The sequence below is a fragment of the Periplaneta americana genome, chromosome 6 (genome assembly GCF_040183065.1).
Source record: "Periplaneta americana isolate PAMFEO1 chromosome 6, P.americana_PAMFEO1_priV1, whole genome shotgun sequence".
In the NCBI taxonomy this organism is placed as follows: Eukaryota; Metazoa; Arthropoda; class Insecta; order Blattodea; family Blattidae; genus Periplaneta; species Periplaneta americana.
The window spans coordinates 123,137,338-123,157,459 of record NC_091122.1 but is presented as its reverse complement, the minus strand read 5'-3'; the positions used below and the strand labels follow the sequence as shown (position 1 = coordinate 123,157,459).

The window sequence follows — 20,122 nt, the reverse complement described above, 5'->3', positions numbered from 1 at the left end:
GGATCTTATAAGATGGTGTCTAGAGTTCCTCAAGAACAATCCCTGTTCAAAGAATCCCAAGACGTGTGCTAAAGTTTCGATCTCTGGGCAGCCACGCCTGCACCAGGTACCGTCAAGAGATCTGCCAGGGATGAAATGAACAGCTGCTAAATTTGTTATCATTTTCAGGTTAGATATCCATTCAGTAGTCAAAGCCCTTTCTTGTTAGCAAACCAACTGTTGGCAACAGTTACTTCGCTGTACATCTCAACACCTTTTTTCCCATCCTGAAAGGGTCTTCCAGAATTCATATTCACGACATCGCAATTCTTCTCGAAAATTTCGAATTGTAGCTTTAGTGAAGTCTTCAGGAAAAGAAAGACAGAGAAAATCACATGACGATTTGAGTTTAACATCTGTCTCATCATGTTAACATGTGGATTATCGGCTATGATTAATCAACTAGAAAATTCAGAGTTGTTTATAATGGTTTGACATGTAAATAGCTTCTCGGAAAGGTAATATATGATGGAAGTATTGGAGAAAGTAAGGCCTATATATTTTTTGGGGGGGGGGGGGGTTCCTTTCTATTCCATCGAGTATTTTCAAGTGAATTTGCCATTCAATGATGATGTTTGTAATAACAATTTGCCAATGTAAATAATATAGGAGGTAACTTTGACCAAATTCAATGTTTTTGCAATAGATATAAAGATGATCTTCATTTCTCAGATTATGATATGAATTATTTGTATGATCAGTTTATGCTTTAGTTCCGATTATTTACAAAAAACTAAACTTTAATACTGGAAGTCAAAAGTATGACGAGTTACACAAAGTTATGACATTACCACACAGTAATGCAACAGAAGAGAGAGTTTTTAGTTTAATCAGACAAAATAAAACTGAATTTCGTTCCTCAATGAAGGTAGACAGAACTCGCCTTTCCATTGTATGTTGCAAATTAAACTATGAGGGTAAGTGCCAAGAACAAGTGTTTAATGAAAAATATTTTAATAAAGCCAGACGTGCCACTGAAGAGTATAATAAAAGTAATTCATGGTAATCTGGCTATATTTGTTGTGTTTTTCACATTTTAAAACCTGAATAATTTGTTATTGTATGTATGACAATGTATTTGCTTATAAATTTTCTTATGGAAATAATAATTAGTGGTGTCAGCTTTTTGTTGTTGTTGTTGTTGTTGTTGTTGTTGTTGTCAGCTTCTTTCAGAATTTTAACTTGGCAGCCCTGATATACGAATCTGTGACAGCTTAGGTCAGATTAGGATAATTAGCAAGAGACCTCCAGTCTTTTACAAGATATGTGACAAGGTTAGCAGTCAGTTGAGGGGATATCTACTTAAGTGACGTGAGGCCGAAGAATATGCGAAAAAATTCCAATGATCTTAATTCCTCGGCCTCATGTCACTTATATATATCCCCTTAACTAACACACTAATCTTGTAAAAGACCGATGGTCCCTTGCTAATTACCCAGGTTAGTTTAGGTTTTTGGTATTCCTTGCATATACCGGTACTGACAATTGTCTAAGAATGTACCCTTTCTTGTTGTCCTCCTTCCTTCGGTAACGCTATTGTAAAGATTTACCGAAACAGTACCAACTATGTGACTGTGAAGTCCTAGCTAAGGCATTTGCTAAACCAAATCATTTCCATGAAATCCCAGACATCTGGTTCTCTTCATTGAGAACACAGAGGCCATTCAGGTGTAGAGTTATGGGTAATGTAATAGTTCGGAAATCGATGTACTGGTAATGCTAAAGGCTGTAATGGCTTAATCCTTTCAATCTAATATAATCTAACGCATACCCACAGACCTTATGTCACAGCAGAAATAGAATAAAAGAGGTTAGTAAAATATCTCTGTAAAACTATCGTTCTAGAACAATAAAAAATTCGGATAATATAGACCTACTGTCATTTCTGACCCTAAGTACTACGCTAGCATGCAGATTAATTTCATGATTTCAATATACTCACACAGTCCCGCTTCTCATTGAAGTCTTCAAGTCCACTTGCTTCAATATCATTAATAATACAACGAGATCCATCTGAACACTGAATTAACAATTTCGAATGAACAGTCTTGATTCCTCCAACCCATGAATCAAGACATGCTGCTATGTCAGTTGCAAATTCCTGTAACATAAAAATTTATACTGTAGCCTATCTCTAATTAGGCCTATGTGCTTGATTCGAATCACTTATATTAATAAAATTAATATTTTAATAATAACTTCCAGTCAGACCTTTTACTTATGTTGTTAACGATAGAAACTCACCTCCAACGGTATGAGGTTTTCACTTTTTACATTTGGAATTACTTGTTTTGTTCCAACAACTTGTACACTGGCTGTCACTTTTATGTCTCTACAATAACCGCGTTGAGTGTCCTTTCCTTTTATCATACGCCTAACAACGTCACCAGGCATCAACGACCTATCTGCTAGATGAACCTATGGGAAGTAGAATGGGAACAAAAACATAATAAAATATTATTGCCATTTACACTTCTAAAAACAAGACACTAACGTCTTGTACACTTAATTGCAGTTGATTTTAGTGTAGTTATAATACATTAAGTATTTCCTCTTAATCTGGAAGTATATCTAAAAGACTTACACCTAATTTTATGGACGTATATTTATTTAACAAGAAAGCAGGTAAGTAGCCTACTATTCTAACGATATATTTAAGAATTACCTTTCGTTCTGGGATGACTTCTTCTACTCCTGTGGGATGCCATGCCACACGTATATGTCCCTTTTTCATCCTCCCTCCTTCTTCAACATCTGAATTTTCATCGCTACTAACGAGTTCGGAATTTTCCAACACCATACCAAATTCGATATTACCCTTCTTATTAATTCTATAAACTTCATCTTCATAAAAGTACTGGTGTTCAGCAGCCATGATGATCGTAGCCAACTGACAGGAAGCTATCAAAGCATAGTCTGAAAATTAAAACATAAATTGTATACTCACATACACAACCACTTATCTACAAATTATTTCTTACAAACTGAACATTTAATGATATTATGCATTCCAAAATGATAAAGTACTGATTATTTCTGCGTAAAATTTATAGTGTTTATTTATCAATTTTCCGGTGACAAGCCACCAGCTCGTCCCACGTAACCAATTACCTGAATTACCTACTCAACCTTCGAAATTTTCCTCTTATGATAAAAAAAATTTGGGAGTTTCCGATGAGTCCAAAAATGTGTTCAACTAAAAATGATGATGAATTTGGTGAAATGCTACTATATCAATAATGCAATATGAAAAATCAGGCGAGTGAGCATGAATAATTTATTATCAACTTAATTACGTTAAAACTGAATCATAAAAAATAATTGTCCAATTTTTTAATTATAAATTTTAGTTATATACTTAATATCAAGAGAAAACGTATATATCCATTCCCTCACATTACATATGACTTTATAATGTATATATTGGTGTCACTGCAAAATAAATTTTGTTCGATATATATCGATCTTGCTCGTCCCACGTGTCGATTAAATGTCACTAAACACGCAAATTTTCTACAAAGTGTGGCTCGCGAATCACCATGTGCTCTTAAACTATCCATATATGGGCAAGCAAATGGTGCGTTGTTGCTGTAGACAATTTTCAACAGGACGCCAAAATGTGCATGATGAGGAGCGCAGTGGGAGGCCAACCATCATCACAGACGACCTTGTGGAGCAACGCACCATCTGCTTGCTTATAACGTTAGGCCCATAGACCTGGCACAGCTGACGATCAATTTCAATCGGCGCTATGCCCTGTGCATTCAAAAACTTTATCACTGACTTCACTTTACACGCGGCGGGAGCTGGAATAGAAACGTTCATCTTCAACCAATGCAACGAAGCTACTGAGAGCACTCGGGAAGTTCTGCTAGTGCATGCGCCATGCCAGGACATTACACTATCACGTACATGCAGTCGCATGTGGGTTTGCTAGCTGTGGGACGAGTGGGAAAGTTACTTTATGGACGCGCCTCGTAACTCAGTACCTACAGTATGGCGTATTTATAGAAACATATACAGGGTGTTTAAAAAATACGGGGAATAATTTCAGGTATGTATTTCCCACACGTAGACAATCAAAATAGTTCATTACAACATGTGTCCGGAAATGCTTCATTTCCGAGTTATGGCCTTCACAACATTGAAATTCACTGGAAGGTTTTTCTTTCCGCAGGTCGTTGTCATTACAGAAGATGTTCAAAATGTCCACCTCCTGCTTGAATACAGACCTCACATCGATGTCTCATTCACCTGCGAACACGATCCCAAACTCCAGGAGTATTGTGTATGTCCTCAGAACATGCCACAATTCGATTCCGAAGGTATTCCAAATCAGGCACCGGAGACAAATAAACCAATGATTTTAAATGGCCCCACAAGTAGAAATCGAGAGGGTTCAGATCAGGTGAGCGTGGAGGCCAAGTAATTGGGCCACCTCTACCTATCCATCGATCAGGAAACCTTCGATCCAAGTACCGGCGAGCCGTTTGACTGAAGTGTGCAGGAGCGCCATCATACAAGAAGTGAATGTGTTGACGATTGATCAGTGGAGTGTCTTCTAAAACATTAGGTATGGTGTTTTCCAGGAAGTTTGTGTACGCCTGCCCCGTAAGTCTGTTTACAAGTACATGGGGTCCAACTAATCGATCACCAATGATACCGGCTCACATGTTGAGGGAGAACCGCACCTGGTGATGAGATGGAACAGTTGCACGTGGGTTTTCATACGCCCATACATGCTGATTGTGGAAATTTGTTACGCCATCTCGTGTGAACTGTGCTTCATCTGTAAATAATACTAAGACGAATTTACACCACACTGCTGCAAGAACCACTGACAGGACCTAACTCGTGCAGGGTAATCTGCTGGTGACAGGGCCTGTACACGTTGCAAATGATAAGGATACAATTGATACCTACTCTTTCAACAGTCTTCAGACAGTCGTATGAGGAACATTGACTTGCAACGCTACCCTTCGTGTGCTGATAGAAGGAGTCATGTTCACAGCCTCCAGAATCTCCTCCTGTACTTCTGGAGTTGCAGATCTTGGTCGTCCCCTTCCCAAACCAGCAGAGTTAAATTTTCCATACTCGCACAGACGGTAATGGAGACGTACAAATGTCTTCCGATCTGGACATTGTCGCTGTGGGTACCTCTCCTGGTACAAACGACGAGCCAGCGCAGCATTGCCGTCCGCCTTACCGTACATGAAGAGTACAGTATCTCTGCCAGCTCTTGATTTGAATACATGTCGCACAGTCTAACGCCTACACAACACTGAATGTAACCTTCGCCTCGGAATGAACTGTCAGAGTGCCCTCTTAATGTCTCCTTTGATGGCAACGACCTGCGGAAAGAAAAACGTTCCGGTGAATTTCAATGTTGTGAAGGCCATAACTCGGAAATAAAGCATTTCCGGACACATGTTGTAATGAACTATTTTGATTGTCTACATGTGGGAAATACATACCTGAAATTATGCCCTGTATAAATAAAAGAATAATGAGTAGGGGGAGAGTGGGGTACATTTGGCACATTTATATATAAAAAAAATAAAAATTACTTAGATTATGACAATTTACAAATCTCTCTTTATTTGTTTAAGACAGTCTTTTATACAATACCATACATTTTCATTCAGTTCTACATTCTACTACAAGAAAAATAAACCTCAAAACATTAATTAAAAGTACTGAATCTATCCCATCGGTGAGGTAGTTTTGTCATGCTGATGCGAGACATGTGGCATCCTATCAAATTAAATTCTTTGAGCAAATTTGAAGTTATTGTTAACACTGGAAGTAATGAGTGCTAAAAAATAAAGAAATTGATTAATATAAGAAATGAAGACTGGTTTGCTTACAAATAATTTTCATTGAACACTTGTGAATTCACAGGCCACAGTTCAGTTTTCTTCAATGAGTTGACAATATTGGAGGGAGTGAATTCAGTTAATATTGCTGTCTTTGTCAATTGAACTACATCAAAGATGGTTATTTTCCTCCCAGGATGAGATAGTATATGGTCATGAAATGCTTCTGCACAACTAGTTTTAAAGGAAGAATACACCCCCAACACCTAAAGGTTGCAGTCTGTGGGTGGTATTGGTGGAAATGATAACAATACGAGGGTCATACTGAAAGTCATGAGCAACCCATTGTTATAAATCTTAATTTTTATTTTTTAGACAAACCAAGTACATTATCTTAATCTATAGACTTTTCTGTCACTTTTCAACATAGTCTCCATTTCTTTGCACACATTTTTTCTGGGTTCTGTAAGTTTGAAAATTCCCTTGCTGTAGAAGTCTGTTTCATCTTCCCAAAGACACCGACGCACTGCTTTCCGGATGTCCTCCAGCATCTCGTAGCATTGGCCTCGCAGCTACTCCTTTACAGAACCGAAAAGATGGTAGCCGGGATTGTAGGGAGATTGCAGAAGAGTTTCCCACCCAAATATACTGATTTTCTCCACAGTGACATGATTGGTGTGAGTCCATGCATTATCGTGTTTCACATTGTGTTTCTACTTTCAATAGGGGTAGACCAGGTCACTGTCATATATTAATCTCTTTCTGAAGTGTTTGTGCAAAGATTTGCCCTATGCTACCTGCTTTGCAGTTACAAAATAACGGTATTATTGTGTCTGAAGTAAGCAATTTCCGAGAGACTAATATTGTCGGAAATTTTACTCTGAGTTTGCATTAACAAAATAATAATTAATATAAAGTATAGTCGATTAATTTTAATCGACTCGATTATTCGGTTAAATATTTTTGATAGACTAATCTTACAACAGAAATTGATGGATTCACTCCCACAACACTAATAACAATACATACCGTACTTTAAACTTTTCTGCTTTCGTCTTCATTTAGGACGCTTGCTACTGAAAGTACAGATGAACCTGTGAAAGCTCAGTCACTAAAAAATAACGATCTTATTCAACTAGCATACAGAATGAGCAGTAAGTACTGACATTAATTTCAGGGGATTATTTTTTTAGATATTTTAAACAAAAAAGTTTATACAGTTTTGTTTCTTTTAGAGATAAAAATTGTTTTATATGAAACGGGAGGACTCTGGGGCAGAAGAAGATATCAGATGATAGACGACATTAAGATATGTGGATCATTTATGCGGAGACTAAGAGGAAGGCAGAAAATAGAAAAAAAATTGGAGAATGCTGGGTTTGCAGTGAAAGAACTGCTCATGAGCTGAACACTTATGTAATTGTAATGTATATGAAACATTTCAGAGCGTGTTTTGGCAAAGCCATTAATTTAATTCCCAATATGCTCGGTCGATTTAAGATTGCAGAGTATTATGATAATATATGATTGAAAGAATTTAAATTTTCTCCTTGATTTGAATAAATATAACATTGTAAAATTCCTTAGCAGAACGAAAATTTACATTTGTTCGGATCAAATTTCTAAATATTTAAAGGACGAAACTAAAATTCTTCCAATCATTCATCATAATACAGTGCTCTCTTAAATGACTGGGCATATTGGGAATTAAATCAATGTCTTTCCCAAAACACACTATGCTATGAGATGTTTCATATAAAATAATTTTTATCTCTAAAAGAAAGCAAAAACAAGGAAAACTGTATTAAACTCTTTTATTTAAAATACTGTATTTAAAATAATCTCTTGAAATTAATGACATTACTTACGGTTCACCTTGATGCAAGCTGATATACTAAGAATCAGAATTTGTATTAACCATCCATAAATCATAAATTCGTTATTCTTGTCTTTCACTTGACCTTACCTTTTGTTAAAAATCGGTGTCATAAACATGGCACCAACATCCTCATACAGTTTATCCACTTTGCAACAATACATTTTATTATGAAGGTTACCAATGACATTCCTATTTGTAGTTTCTTTTCAAGAGCTATTATGGTAATGACGAGATATATGGATATGAAATCATTTCCTGTATACCCAAATAGTAAGCTGGAAGTTTTAGTTTTCTGCATTGCACACAAAAGATAGTTTGTAAGATTGTAAATAGTACGATTTAAGCAGAGGTAATTCATTTTCCACAAATTCTCATGATATTGTTCTAATATTACTTGCCATTTACAATTGACAGAAATATTAATAGATAATAGTTGTTTAGTCCTGTGCCATGGCGTCGTAATCTAAGGCATCCTGTCTGGAACTTGAATTACGGAATGCATGCTGCTTGAAGTTCTCATGGGGCAAGACATTTTCTCATGAAATTTTGGCCAGTATATGGGACCAGTGCCCACCCAGCATCGTGATGTATTTGGGAAGCTACGACAGGTAACGAAATTCGCTTATGAAATCCAGCTGTAACAACTGAGATCATCATGCTAACCACACGATATATCTCCATTCTGGTTGGATGATCGTCCACCTCTGCTTCGGCATGTGGCTATGAGTCCAGCAGGCATCTGGTTGGTCTGGCCCCTTAAAGGGCTGTAGCACTACGGATGTTTACAAATTGTTTAGCATGAGATTCTAATTGTATAATCTGCTTGTCAATATATCCTCAAGTTCCCACATATCAGACATTTAAGCTTTAATAGCAAAATTGCAATGTATGAATAACATACATTTCCAGTGGATCCCCTCACACTGTGAAATTGAAGGGAACAAACTAGTCGATCAGCTACCCAAAAAAAGTTACATCTAACCAATTCCCTACCATTCCAAAATGTGAAGCTGCATATCAATAATAAATTTAAAGAAGTGCATCAAGATCTCATTCACTGAAGCAAAGACAAGAAATGGAATGTGATGATTCACAAAAAAAGATACTATTACCAACCAAACACGGAAAGAATCAGTAGCAGCATTCCACATAGCAACAGGCTGCGATGTTCTAGCAGAGCATCTTCATGGGCTCTTCATTCTTCCCTCATCAACGTGTTTTCTGCACAAGGATTCCAATAGTGTCATGAACTGGGACCATATTAAAAAGTGCAGTGCTGTGATGAACTTTAAACAGCCTGTTGGAGAACTGTATTGGGAAGTGCGAAGATGAATGGCTTTATGCCAAGTTTCTGGCACTAAATTAAATAAATACAACTGCACCATGAACGCAAAATATTTTATAGACATATCATCAACATGGCAGTCGTATGTTAACAAGTTTTCACCTTTCTTCTCTATTCAATGACAAACTCTTCCAGTTCTTAATTCCCACACCCCTTATATCTCCTTTGACAGAATCTTCTCTTCCGTTTCTTCTGGCGTTGTTGTTTTGAATACCTTCTCTCATCCTGTTGTCATTGGCAAGTAACAAAAGTCGAGGCCATTCTAACCATTTAATCTTTACGACTCCAAGAATATCTTGCCATTAAGTTATTTGTAGAGTTCAAAGTTGTATCTTCTTCTGCCAAGTTAGCTTTGTGGTAGCACATTTGCCCAGGTTCGATTTCCAGTGGAGTCAGAGATTTTCATGTAAAATTTCTATCTTGGGACTAGGAGAGGTGGCGGTGCACAACTTTTAATCACTAGATTGTTCACTAATATGCCTGCATAAAATCCAAAATCTCTCCACAGTGCATATGAAGAGAGGGCATATGTCACTGTTGGAAGTGATTCATCCATCAGACGAGGAATTAAGCCTGGTGCTATTCAACAGGAGAAGGCTATGTGCCAGCACTGGTTTCCCCTTCCCCCATTCTCATATATTATGCACAGGTGGCCTGCTGAAGGGGGAGCGCGCGCGCGCGCGCGCGCGCCACACACACACACACAAAAAGAAAAAAGTTGTATCAGGTCTTGGAAGCATATAACAAAACTGGTATCACTAAAACCTTTCACATCATAATTTAACTTTTCTAGATATTAATTGTGACTTTATATATTTCCTAAGATTATGAAAACATCTATTTGCAGAGATATCTGTTTGTGAATTTCAGACATGGTATCATGTTCAGTTAACCTCTGATCCAAGGTAGATGAAACAAATGTATGCACAGTTCCAGAAAAAAAAAAAATGTTCCACTTTATTTTAACAAGTTCCATGCACATGTGCAGTAAACAAGAGTACCTGTATATATTCTACTTTTAGACAGTCATGTGAAACTTGTTGTCTACATACAGGTGGATTTCCATCAAGACGCTGGTTTTTTTTTTTCTGGAATTGTAAATTTAATCAATTATATTTCATTTACAGAAGAAATGTTCAATAATATGTTTATTAACCAAAAATAAAAAAAATAAGAAATTTAAGCAATAAAATAAAGACATATTCATGTAATCACTAGGATTGTCACTTTTTTATATATATTTCATGTGCACTATTCCTAGTTGATTTCACTTGTAGGTAATACATATGAACAAAAAACATTCAATAGTTACAAAAGTCGTTGTACACAGAATGATGATAAGCCAAGAAACACTTTTTCGGTATTGAGGATACTGAAAACATGCATTTTCGTGTAAATGTTGAAACTAATATTTGCAGAATCGCAATACATGCGATATGCCTTACCTCGTATATATATATAAAAAAAAATCAGACGCAAAAATTAGACATTTTCCTGTATGACGAACTTCAACTATGACTTGATCTGGCATAGCTATCTCCAGAACTGAAAACAAGAAAATATTCTAGCAGACAATGTTCATGACTACAGAAAAAAATACATTAAATTAAATTAATACATTTCTATGTGGGTCTGAAGAAAAAAATGTATAAATGAGAAAAGTGTATTAACTGAAACGATATTTTAATATCTAAAATAGCATTTGAAGACTATATGGGGAGAACGAGTAAAGTAAATTTAGTAAAATTTTCACATGAGAAATTTATAACTCCACAGTTCTACATTTGAGTCTATAATACAGTACTCAAATTTATAACACACATTCTTGAATAATGCCAGATTATTTATAGGCAATCTCAGCTGCTTAGACCCAAAGTTGGCTGATATATTACATTTCGAACTCCAATCCAGAACATTTTACGACATTGACTTAGGTCTATCATGTTCTTCCCGTGTGATCTTCATTTAATAACACATGATTATTTTACAAATAAGTCAGTTATTTTGGACTGCTTGCTCTTAAGGAATAAACCATGGCCTCAAATTGTGATAACTGTTCAATAATTTGTTCAATTACATCATGGCGTGTTACGAAATTTTCTAAAGAAGTAACTGTCATTAAAGAACACAAGATTGTTGGGGGGGCAAGTATGGACAGCTTCAAATGTCCACGAAATTTCAAAGTAGGTCCCATCTTAAAAAATGAACATGTGCTGTATTTTCAGATTCTAACATTTTCACCACCAACCTAATTTCGAGCAAAATTGATTTAGAACTTATAAATGAGGTTTCGTATCTTCTGGAGTTTAAAATACGATCATATAAGTGTCAAAAATGTATAAACTAAAAACGTGTAAATTAACATGAAAAATATAGGAATTTTGCCAGGACTTAAAAAGGGTACTCAACTAAAAATCAACAGTCTGGGATGATATATTATAAGTAACACACATTTAATATACAGTCACAAACTAGACAGGAGATTGACACCACATTTACTTATTAAAATAGCAAATGAAGACAAATTTTCAATTTTCATGGTACTGTATAAGAAATACCCTTGGCTAAAAGGGTGCTCTGAGTCAAATAAGTTATATTGTTATATCTGTATTCTATTTGGAGGTGAAAATGAGTGGTCATCATCTTCTTGTGGGGTCTGTATCAAAGAATGTTGATAGAAAAGCCGATACACATCTGGTGTATAAAAAGATACAAAGCAGATTTTTTCAACCTACCCAGTATTTACACCTTAAATTCACCAGTGTATTAGAAATGGGAGAATTGTGAACGAGTCATTCCTTTGTGAATCTAAACTTCAATCAACCATCTTCTTGGTCCTCACTTGTTATGAATCGTTTTCTACAATAAATTATCCAAATCAATGTTATTTCATTATTCTATGTCACCTGGATAGGAGACATTTGTTCACTTTTGACTGCTGGTTGGGGGAACATAGTTGAGGGGAGCAAAACAAAGTGACAGAATGTATGCTGTGATGTTATTTATTTTAGTAGGTTATTTTACGACGCTTTATCAACAGCTTAGGTTATTTAGCGTCTGAATGAGATGAAGGTGATAATGCCGGTGAAATGAGTCCGGGGTCCAGCACCGAAAGTTACCCAGCATTTGCTCATCTTGGGTTGAGGGAAAACCCCGGAAAAAACCTCAACCAGGTAACTTGCCCCAACCGGGAATCGAACCCGGGCCACCTGGTTTCGCGGCCAGACGCGCTGACCGTTACTCCACAGGTGTGGACTGCTGTGATGTTCGAGACATATGGTGGATTATAAAGGAACCTCATTAAGGTCATACGTTTTTATTAATTGTTATAAGATCTAAAAGTTGCCACTGCTGTGTTCGTATTTACGTAAATGAATTGCTGATATAGAATATCTATTCCAATTATGTCTTGAAACGATAGAAAATAAAATTGTTTTCGTAGAATGTCAACTGTCTATCTTTTAATTACCACTCCATTTCAATCGAAATTATGACCGAGTCCTAATTGAATTTATGTAGATCAACTTATTCATTTGGATACGAGGCCTATTATTGCTTATTACTTTCTTAAAATAAGTACCTTTGACCTTCGCCCTAAACAGAATTAAACAGAATCTCTAACTATTTATAAAATAAAAGTAAACCTAAAGTTTAAAAATGCCAATTTAGGTCTACAGGAAAATGCAGAAAACCAAACTTGTGAATACTGTAACACACAAAAGGTGCCATTTTTTTTTTTACTATTTTCAGGCATTTAAATGTAAATAAATCGGGAAAAACACGTGTTTTATATACTCATCTATCTCTTTAAGTTTATGTATGTCTTTAATATCTTTATATTATTTTTATTATTACAGTAGAATCCCTCTTATCTGGCACCAAATAGACCAGGCTAGTTCCGGATACGAGATTTTGCCAGATAATTGAATAAATACCAGTACATACAGAAAAAAGTTCGTATTTCATGGTGCCAAATGTTGAAACTGCAGCCATGTGAAGCTTATTCCTCTATCACTCGTCATAACTGAATAAACATAAGGACTGTGTGAATTTTCCTTATTAAAACACATCACACAATACAAATAATACATTAATTCCAGGTTCGAATATTCACTGAAAATTGAAGTTCATGCAATTTTCCTAATGTGGCAACACTGACGGTCCGAACATAACTAAACAAACTGTGTAGATTTTCTTTATTAAAACATATCACACAACACACATAATACACTAATTTTAGGTTTGAATATTCACTTAACACGAAAGTTCGTGCTAATTTCCTAATATGGCAATACTGACATTATGAGAATAATTAAATTAACATAAAAACTATTTGGATTTTCTTTATTAAAACTCATCACACAACATAAATAATACACTAATTTCGAATATTCACTGAAAATGAAAGTTTGTGCGAACTTCCGAATGTGGCAAAACTGACGGCCCTGATTATGGCAATGTGGCAGATTCATTTTTTTTTGGCCCAGCCAAAAGTTCCGTTGTTTTGGTGCCGATTACGAGGGATTTTACTGTATTATTACGTCAAATAACTCGGTTACCAGAGAACAAGTGAGTCTTCATTTGTTACTGCGTCAATTTTTCACTAATTCAGTTAATAGCAATATACAATCTAGTGAGCATGAAACAAATATAGTAATGAATGATACTGCTGAACAAAAATGGAAATTCAAGTCTTATTTGTTCATAATGATATCAGATCATCTCTGAATCAAATGAACAAATAATTTTTGTAAATTATTATATCTGAATTGATTCTCGCAAATGAATCATGCTTCCCATCTCTATTAACAATGACAGCTGCAAGAACAGTGCCTTCCCATTCCTCACAGAAAATAACGTTAATGTGGCCAAGAAGTCAGGATGTTTATTACTCTTAAAATTCAATTCAGCCTGACTAGGTTTGACTTCATGAATATTGCGTCTAATGGCTAGAATGAAAACCACTGTTCCCCAAATATGACTCCAGTTAATCAAGTAACTGGAAACGAAACTGGAAATAAAAACCCTTGGTTGTATTGTAAATATGACAATATTATGCTGTCAGCACATGAACTCCTAAAAATGGAAGAAAATGTTAATGTACTAATGAGGAAAAGGACCGGATGGATAAAGGAGTGTATTGAAGAGGTGTAATAATACCTATAAGAGTTACCAAGAGCGACAGACAAATAAAATAATATTACTTAGTTATTTTATTGACCAGTTTTATATAACAAGATGATCGAATCCTGATTTTTCACCAATCAATTCATTTCCAGAAAGAAAACAAAAGTTCTTTCAGGGTATGGTAAAAGTTTAAAAGCTGTTATTTATTTACATCCGCACGCAACTGACAACACCTCCATTCACACCATCCTGGCACAACAGAAACAATAATATTATGAAAAAACCTTAAATTACAAAATCCGAGCTAAGTACTCTTGATTCGTTAATATTACATGTACTAAGTATTCCAGGCTCTTAGAAACAGAGTAGAAAATGAAGGCATATATGGGTTATTATAATCAATACATTTTTTGAAGCTTTTTTAACCTATCACCAGTTTAAAACATTCACAAAAAATCTGTACAAATTGCAAATTGGTCTCTCCTCTCGCACCACTTAGAAAATTGTGGGTTAGTTTCCTAATTCTTATCTTTTTAAATATAACCATAATCAATATTAATTGCTGTTACAAAAAAAGCTCCCTTATTAAGACAATAAGGCATTTTGTGGTCAGGAGCCAACCAAATCTCACGCATTTCCGTTCTTAGTGCCCCTGTTCCAGAAGACATTCCTTATTATATTATTATTAATATGGCGAATCAATACCCGTTATGACGCCCCACTGGAATCATCTGATGTGCTATATTTTACGTGTTAGTAGATATGCAGGTTTCGTCCATTAAAATCAAACCTTTTTTTTAACATTGCTTCCTTCGTAAATAATTGCTTTTTTAACTTTTGGAATGAGCGATTCTATTTTTCAATTTCTTCTTTCACACACAAGCAAGGGGAATGTGCTTTGTTCTCCCACATTTTCTTTTGAGAACAAATCTTTGTTAAAATACACTACTATTCAGGCATATATTACTAAATCACAGAGTTAAATAATAGAACAGTTACTGTAATTCATCTCCATCAACATGATGCCAGTCCACCAAGAATTCCAAAGATTTCTACAGACTGCATATAAAAACAAGCACTTGACCTCTCGATGGTACAAAATACACTGCTTGAAATTTTATTTCAAAGCAGTTGCATAGTAGGTAGTTTATATTTACATGAACATTTCCGTTTTTTGTTCTATTTTCCCCCTACTTTCAACTTGCATAATATATAGTAACATTTGTGTTACAGCTGCAAGCTGAAAACAAATGTTCATGGATAAAAGGAAGGACACATAATAGGTTTAAATTGTGATAAATGTGAAGGCAAAGAAGTTTCTGAAAATATATTCTCTCTTTCACTTTTTAAACCATTTCAGATGTTTACTGTTCACAAACCTTTGGTAAACATCTACGGTATTTTTATCTAACAAAAATGAAATTACTATATTTTTTTAACTCTACAAATAAAACTTTTTAGATTTACAATTAAGGAATGAAGTGCATTCGCATAAAATTGGATATAATAAATGCACATGCACCACATATAATCTACTACAAATAATACAAGCAAACACGTTTGAGAGATCAGTTCATTTTGCTGTTAAATTACAGTGACTTAAAGATGGCCACGGGTGAAAGAATAACTTCTATGATATATTATAACAACTATACATAGTGTATTAGCTATGAACCCTCTTTCCCTTAACATTTACCACAAGTTTTATGGAACATACTGTTTCTCCTTTTAGCAAGGATAGACTGCAATCTATAAACATGCTTCATCCTATTTCCATCCCAGCCTTTCTTTCTTTTTTCCTTAAATAAAAAAAAAATCATGTCTCAAAATATTGGAGCCACTGCCACATGCCACAAAAATATCAACATGTCACTGCATGCTCGGTAGTTGGAAGACTTTGTAGTTGACAACACGTGTCTAGTTGGGTGCCTCCTCCCCATCCACGGAGTCCTCTTGGACAGACGAATCATCACCACTGCCAGTAGGGAGGGAACCTCGTTTTGAGCCTGCCAGCCGCGAACTCAGCCCAATGCCCGCACCTGCTCCACCACGCCTGAATAACAAGCACCTTATCTTAGCAACCAGCTCCTACACCACTTTGAGGATTCACCAAGGCGAGAAGGAAACAAAGGACAGGTGCTAAATCAACACAGGTGCGGATGATCAAAGATTGAAAGACTTGAGCATCATTAGCCAAGTAGCTGAAATGGGGTCAGACAAAATTTATCTTCAGACATTTTGCTGATTACATGGTTGAACACATTTACAGGTTCTTTCCCCTTCTCTTTCTTTTCCTTTTATTTTTTTTTTCTGTAGCAATCATATTCTGCTTTAAGACTACTGATTCGTTATTTCATTATTTTCACGTCCTTTTTTTTTTATTTTTTTACTTTACGACTTTCATTATAAGTTCGTTTCTCGAAAGGTGGTTTCACATACTGAAAGAGCTGCCTGTATTATAAAAAAAATTATTTACGTCATTCTACATAAACTTTTGAAATAAGTTATCTTTTATTTAAGTTAGTTCTTAGTTTTTAGTTCTTTAAGGATTTTGTTTAGTTACTTTATCAGATCTAATTTTGAGTTGTATCAGGTTATATTGTTTTAATCTTGAGGTTGTGTTTAGGTCAAAGATAAGTTATGTTTGTACCTGTCATTCGAATAAATAAATAAATAAATAAATAAATAATTTAAGTTAGTGGTAATCAAATTCATTAAGTAAATAATAAGAAATGCAATTACCACAGAAATTTGTAATGAAATGTAGTATTTTCATTTGCTTAATAATGTGTTAAACACTGTACAGTACATTTTCGACTCAAATACTGTTCTATGTCAATTTTATTGTTCACATATTGTAGATATGACATTATTTTGTAAACAAAACTTGAGAAAAATGAACTATAAACATCACTGATAGCAGCTGCAATCATTTTTCGAGATTAAATCTATCTCCGGAAATGCATGTGCCAAAAACTGAAGCAAACATACGTCTATTCTATTTATATCGTAGTAAATTTATAATTTTTCATATTATGTGGGTGATAATGCGAGATACTTTGTCATTATTATTATTATTATTATTGTGCTCGTTGTGATGTGTTTTAATATAAATTTGGCAATTAAGTTTACTATTTGGGAACAAGTTGCAATCAAACTTTCTAACTAGTGCTGAAGAATATTTTTCAACTCATCACATTAAGAGGTAGGCTACTATTAAGTTTTACTTTAAAGATTTGGTAACAAAAATGTCTTCTGTCAAGAAAACAACTAACTCTGGCTGGCCATATTCTACTGACCTTTTCCCTCCTATCATTCTACCAATGATCTGCAATACCAGTGCAAGAATTATGAATGATACACTTTATAGAGTGTAAATATCTCATGGAAATGACTGAAATCTGTGTCAATGCTCAAGTCACAGCCATACAACTAGTCACAATTTTGGAAAATAATGCAAATTCAACTGAATGGAAATGAAATTCATCATATATGGACATGACAAGACCTGTAGAGAAGAATACAATATTATTTAAATCTAAAAATTCCGAATAATGCTGAGAAATTAACAGAGATAACAAAGTGAAGAATATGTGATGTGAAGGAGGCAAAATCAGATCCATAGAAATAAAATACAGGTTGTTAGAAATTAGATAACTCATCTAATTAACACAAGGGAGAAAAACAAGTACAAGAAGTGCGAGGAACAGGGGGGAAATTTAATTCCATATCAAGTGATGAACTCACATAACAATCATTACAGAAAAGAAGCTTAAAAATATATATAAATATATATATATATTTTTAAGAGTCACTGGGGAATATCACGCAGTAGGAATTTATAGGAAGTTAAACTTCAGACTATGGCTGGAATGGTAAATATGGTCAGATAGGATTAAAAACGTAACACTAAAAGTATCTTAGAGGAATATTTTAATAATCAGTGTTTGAAATTTTATAATCTAAAAATAAATACCGTCTATAAAAATAATCTTGAAGACATTGTTGAAAAATTACCTACAAATAAAAAAAGTACAAGTTTCTACAAAATATTATTACTTATTCGATTTAGAACTAGATTATAACAATAGTCCTATTTTTTTGTCCCTGATGTCATTAATACAATACTTGTGAATCTTTGAACACTGTTCCACAGACTGCAGAAAACTATCAGTAGAGAGCCCACTTCCATTACTCATTGTTGGGTGCTGAACTCCATAAATTGTGCCAATTATAGTAATGTTTTGGCGTATGATAGTGTTTAATGTAAATTCATTTTAAAGAAATTGTCTAATGTTACATAATGCTTTGATGAGACATTGGAGAGCAGTCAGAATATTATGTATTTTGTTACAACATCCTTTTGATAAATATATCTATAATATAAATTATAATATATTATAGGAGTTTTTAAGCTTTCATGGTTACTGTGATCAGAATTGGATCACATTTTGCAGAAAAGAGCCAACCCACATGATACCTAAACTGTAAACTGAGAAAAATGCACTTTAAAGTTAAACTTAAGTAATAAATTCACAAGTAAATATAACTACATACTTATTAATTAATATTTGAGGAGAAAAATTCGCTCCGGCACCGGGGATCGAACCCGGATCCTTGGTTCTACGTACCAAGCACTCTGACCACTGAGCTACGCCGAATTCAATCCACAGCACCGGACCGAACCTTCCTCCTAGAATGTTTCCCTTTTGGTCTGACTCCAAGTTAGACATGTATGTTGACGTATATGTCCAATGTCAACTGCCATTATATTAGGAGCGCACTCAGTTGAGTGACTTGTTAGGCCAGGATTCCGTAGTTAAGTGCACAGTAAACTGTACAGAAATATGTGCTGCTACCTATGAGAATATTAAATATGGCAGTTGACATTGGACATATACGTCAACATATATGCCTAACTTGGAGTCAGGCCGAAAGGGAAACATTCAAGGAGGAAGGTTCGGTCCGGTGCTGTGGATTGAATTCGGCGTAGCTCAGTGGTCAGAGCACTTGGTACTTAGAACCAAGGACCCAGGTTCGATCCCCGGCGCAGGAGTGAATTTTTTTCCTCAAATATTAATTGTCAATATTACAGATATTATTCTGTAGGACAAATTAATAAAATATCTTTAATATTCTCATAGCTAGCAGCGCATATTTCTGTACAGATTACTGTGCACTTAACTGTGGAATCCCGGCCAAACAAGTCACTCAACTGAGTGCGCTTGTAATATAATGGCACTTGACATTGGACATATACGTCAACATATATGCCTAACTTGGAGTCAGGCCAAAAGGGAAGCATTCAAGGAGGAAGGTTCAGTCCAGTGCTGTGGATTGAATTCGGCGTAGCTCAGTGGTCAGAGTGCTTGGTACGTAGAACCAAGGACCCGGCTTCGATCCCTGGCGCCAGAGCGAATTTTTCTCCTCAAATATTAATTGTCAATATTACAGATATTATTCTGTAGAACAAATTAATAAAATATCTTTAATACATACTTATTGCTTTAATCAAGAACATATTATAGGACGTATCTTTGATCAAAATATGGATCCTTGGAATTATTTGAGTTGTTACATTTTTTTTGTGGGTTGGTTCCTTTCTGTAGAATGTTTCAATTAGGCTTTTGGGTATTCCATGTTCTGGAACTTGACATTTCCTATGTTAAGAAAATGTCAAGGTTCCAGAACATGGTGGAATACTCGAAAGCCCAATTGAGGAGCTGAGATCAAAAACGGAATTTGTCATCAATTTTAGGGTATATGAGTTAAGAGTGTTCCCATATTATATGAGCGAGATTGTGTTATCAAATTTTGTTTGTTGAAGTCTAAGTATGTAGATTTAATAAATCTCTTCACAGAGTAATACGTAGATTTAGTAACAGGTCTGTAAGTAGCAGTGCTGCTCTTCTTTAC

General features: G+C 35.1%; 2 protein-coding genes across 10 annotated transcripts in view; both read right to left on the bottom strand.

The window, feature by feature from the left end:
• Positions 1 to 3,472, bottom strand: part of LOC138701696 ((E3-independent) E2 ubiquitin-conjugating enzyme UBE2O) — a 58,694-nt gene extending 55,222 nt beyond the window's left edge. For 2 of the 4 annotated variants that reach the window (XM_069828871.1, XM_069828874.1), the window contains exons 1-4: positions 3,067 to 3,133; positions 2,705 to 2,955; positions 2,284 to 2,457; positions 1,982 to 2,140 (exon numbers count right to left, since the gene is read on the bottom strand). In XM_069828871.1, the coding sequence (XP_069684972.1) occupies positions 1,982 to 2,140; positions 2,284 to 2,457; positions 2,705 to 2,914 (543 nt within the window). In that variant the 5' untranslated portion in view covers positions 2,915 to 2,955; positions 3,067 to 3,133. Of the gene's footprint in view, positions 1 to 1,981; positions 2,141 to 2,283; positions 2,458 to 2,704; positions 3,134 to 3,397 lie in introns of those variants that run through there. The other 2 variants (XM_069828873.1, XM_069828872.1) reach the window with 2 other exon arrangements.
• A 10,802-nt stretch (positions 3,473 to 14,274) lies between these two features.
• Positions 14,275 to 20,122, bottom strand: part of zip (myosin heavy chain 10) — a 352,102-nt gene continuing 346,254 nt past the window's right edge. For 5 of the 6 annotated variants that reach the window (XM_069828865.1, XM_069828869.1, XM_069828866.1 and 2 more), the window contains one exon: positions 14,275 to 16,259. In XM_069828865.1, the coding sequence (XP_069684966.1) occupies positions 16,124 to 16,259 (136 nt within the window). In that variant the 3' untranslated portion in view covers positions 14,275 to 16,123. The remainder of the gene's footprint in view (positions 16,260 to 20,122) is intronic. The other variant, XR_011332669.1, reaches the window with a different exon arrangement.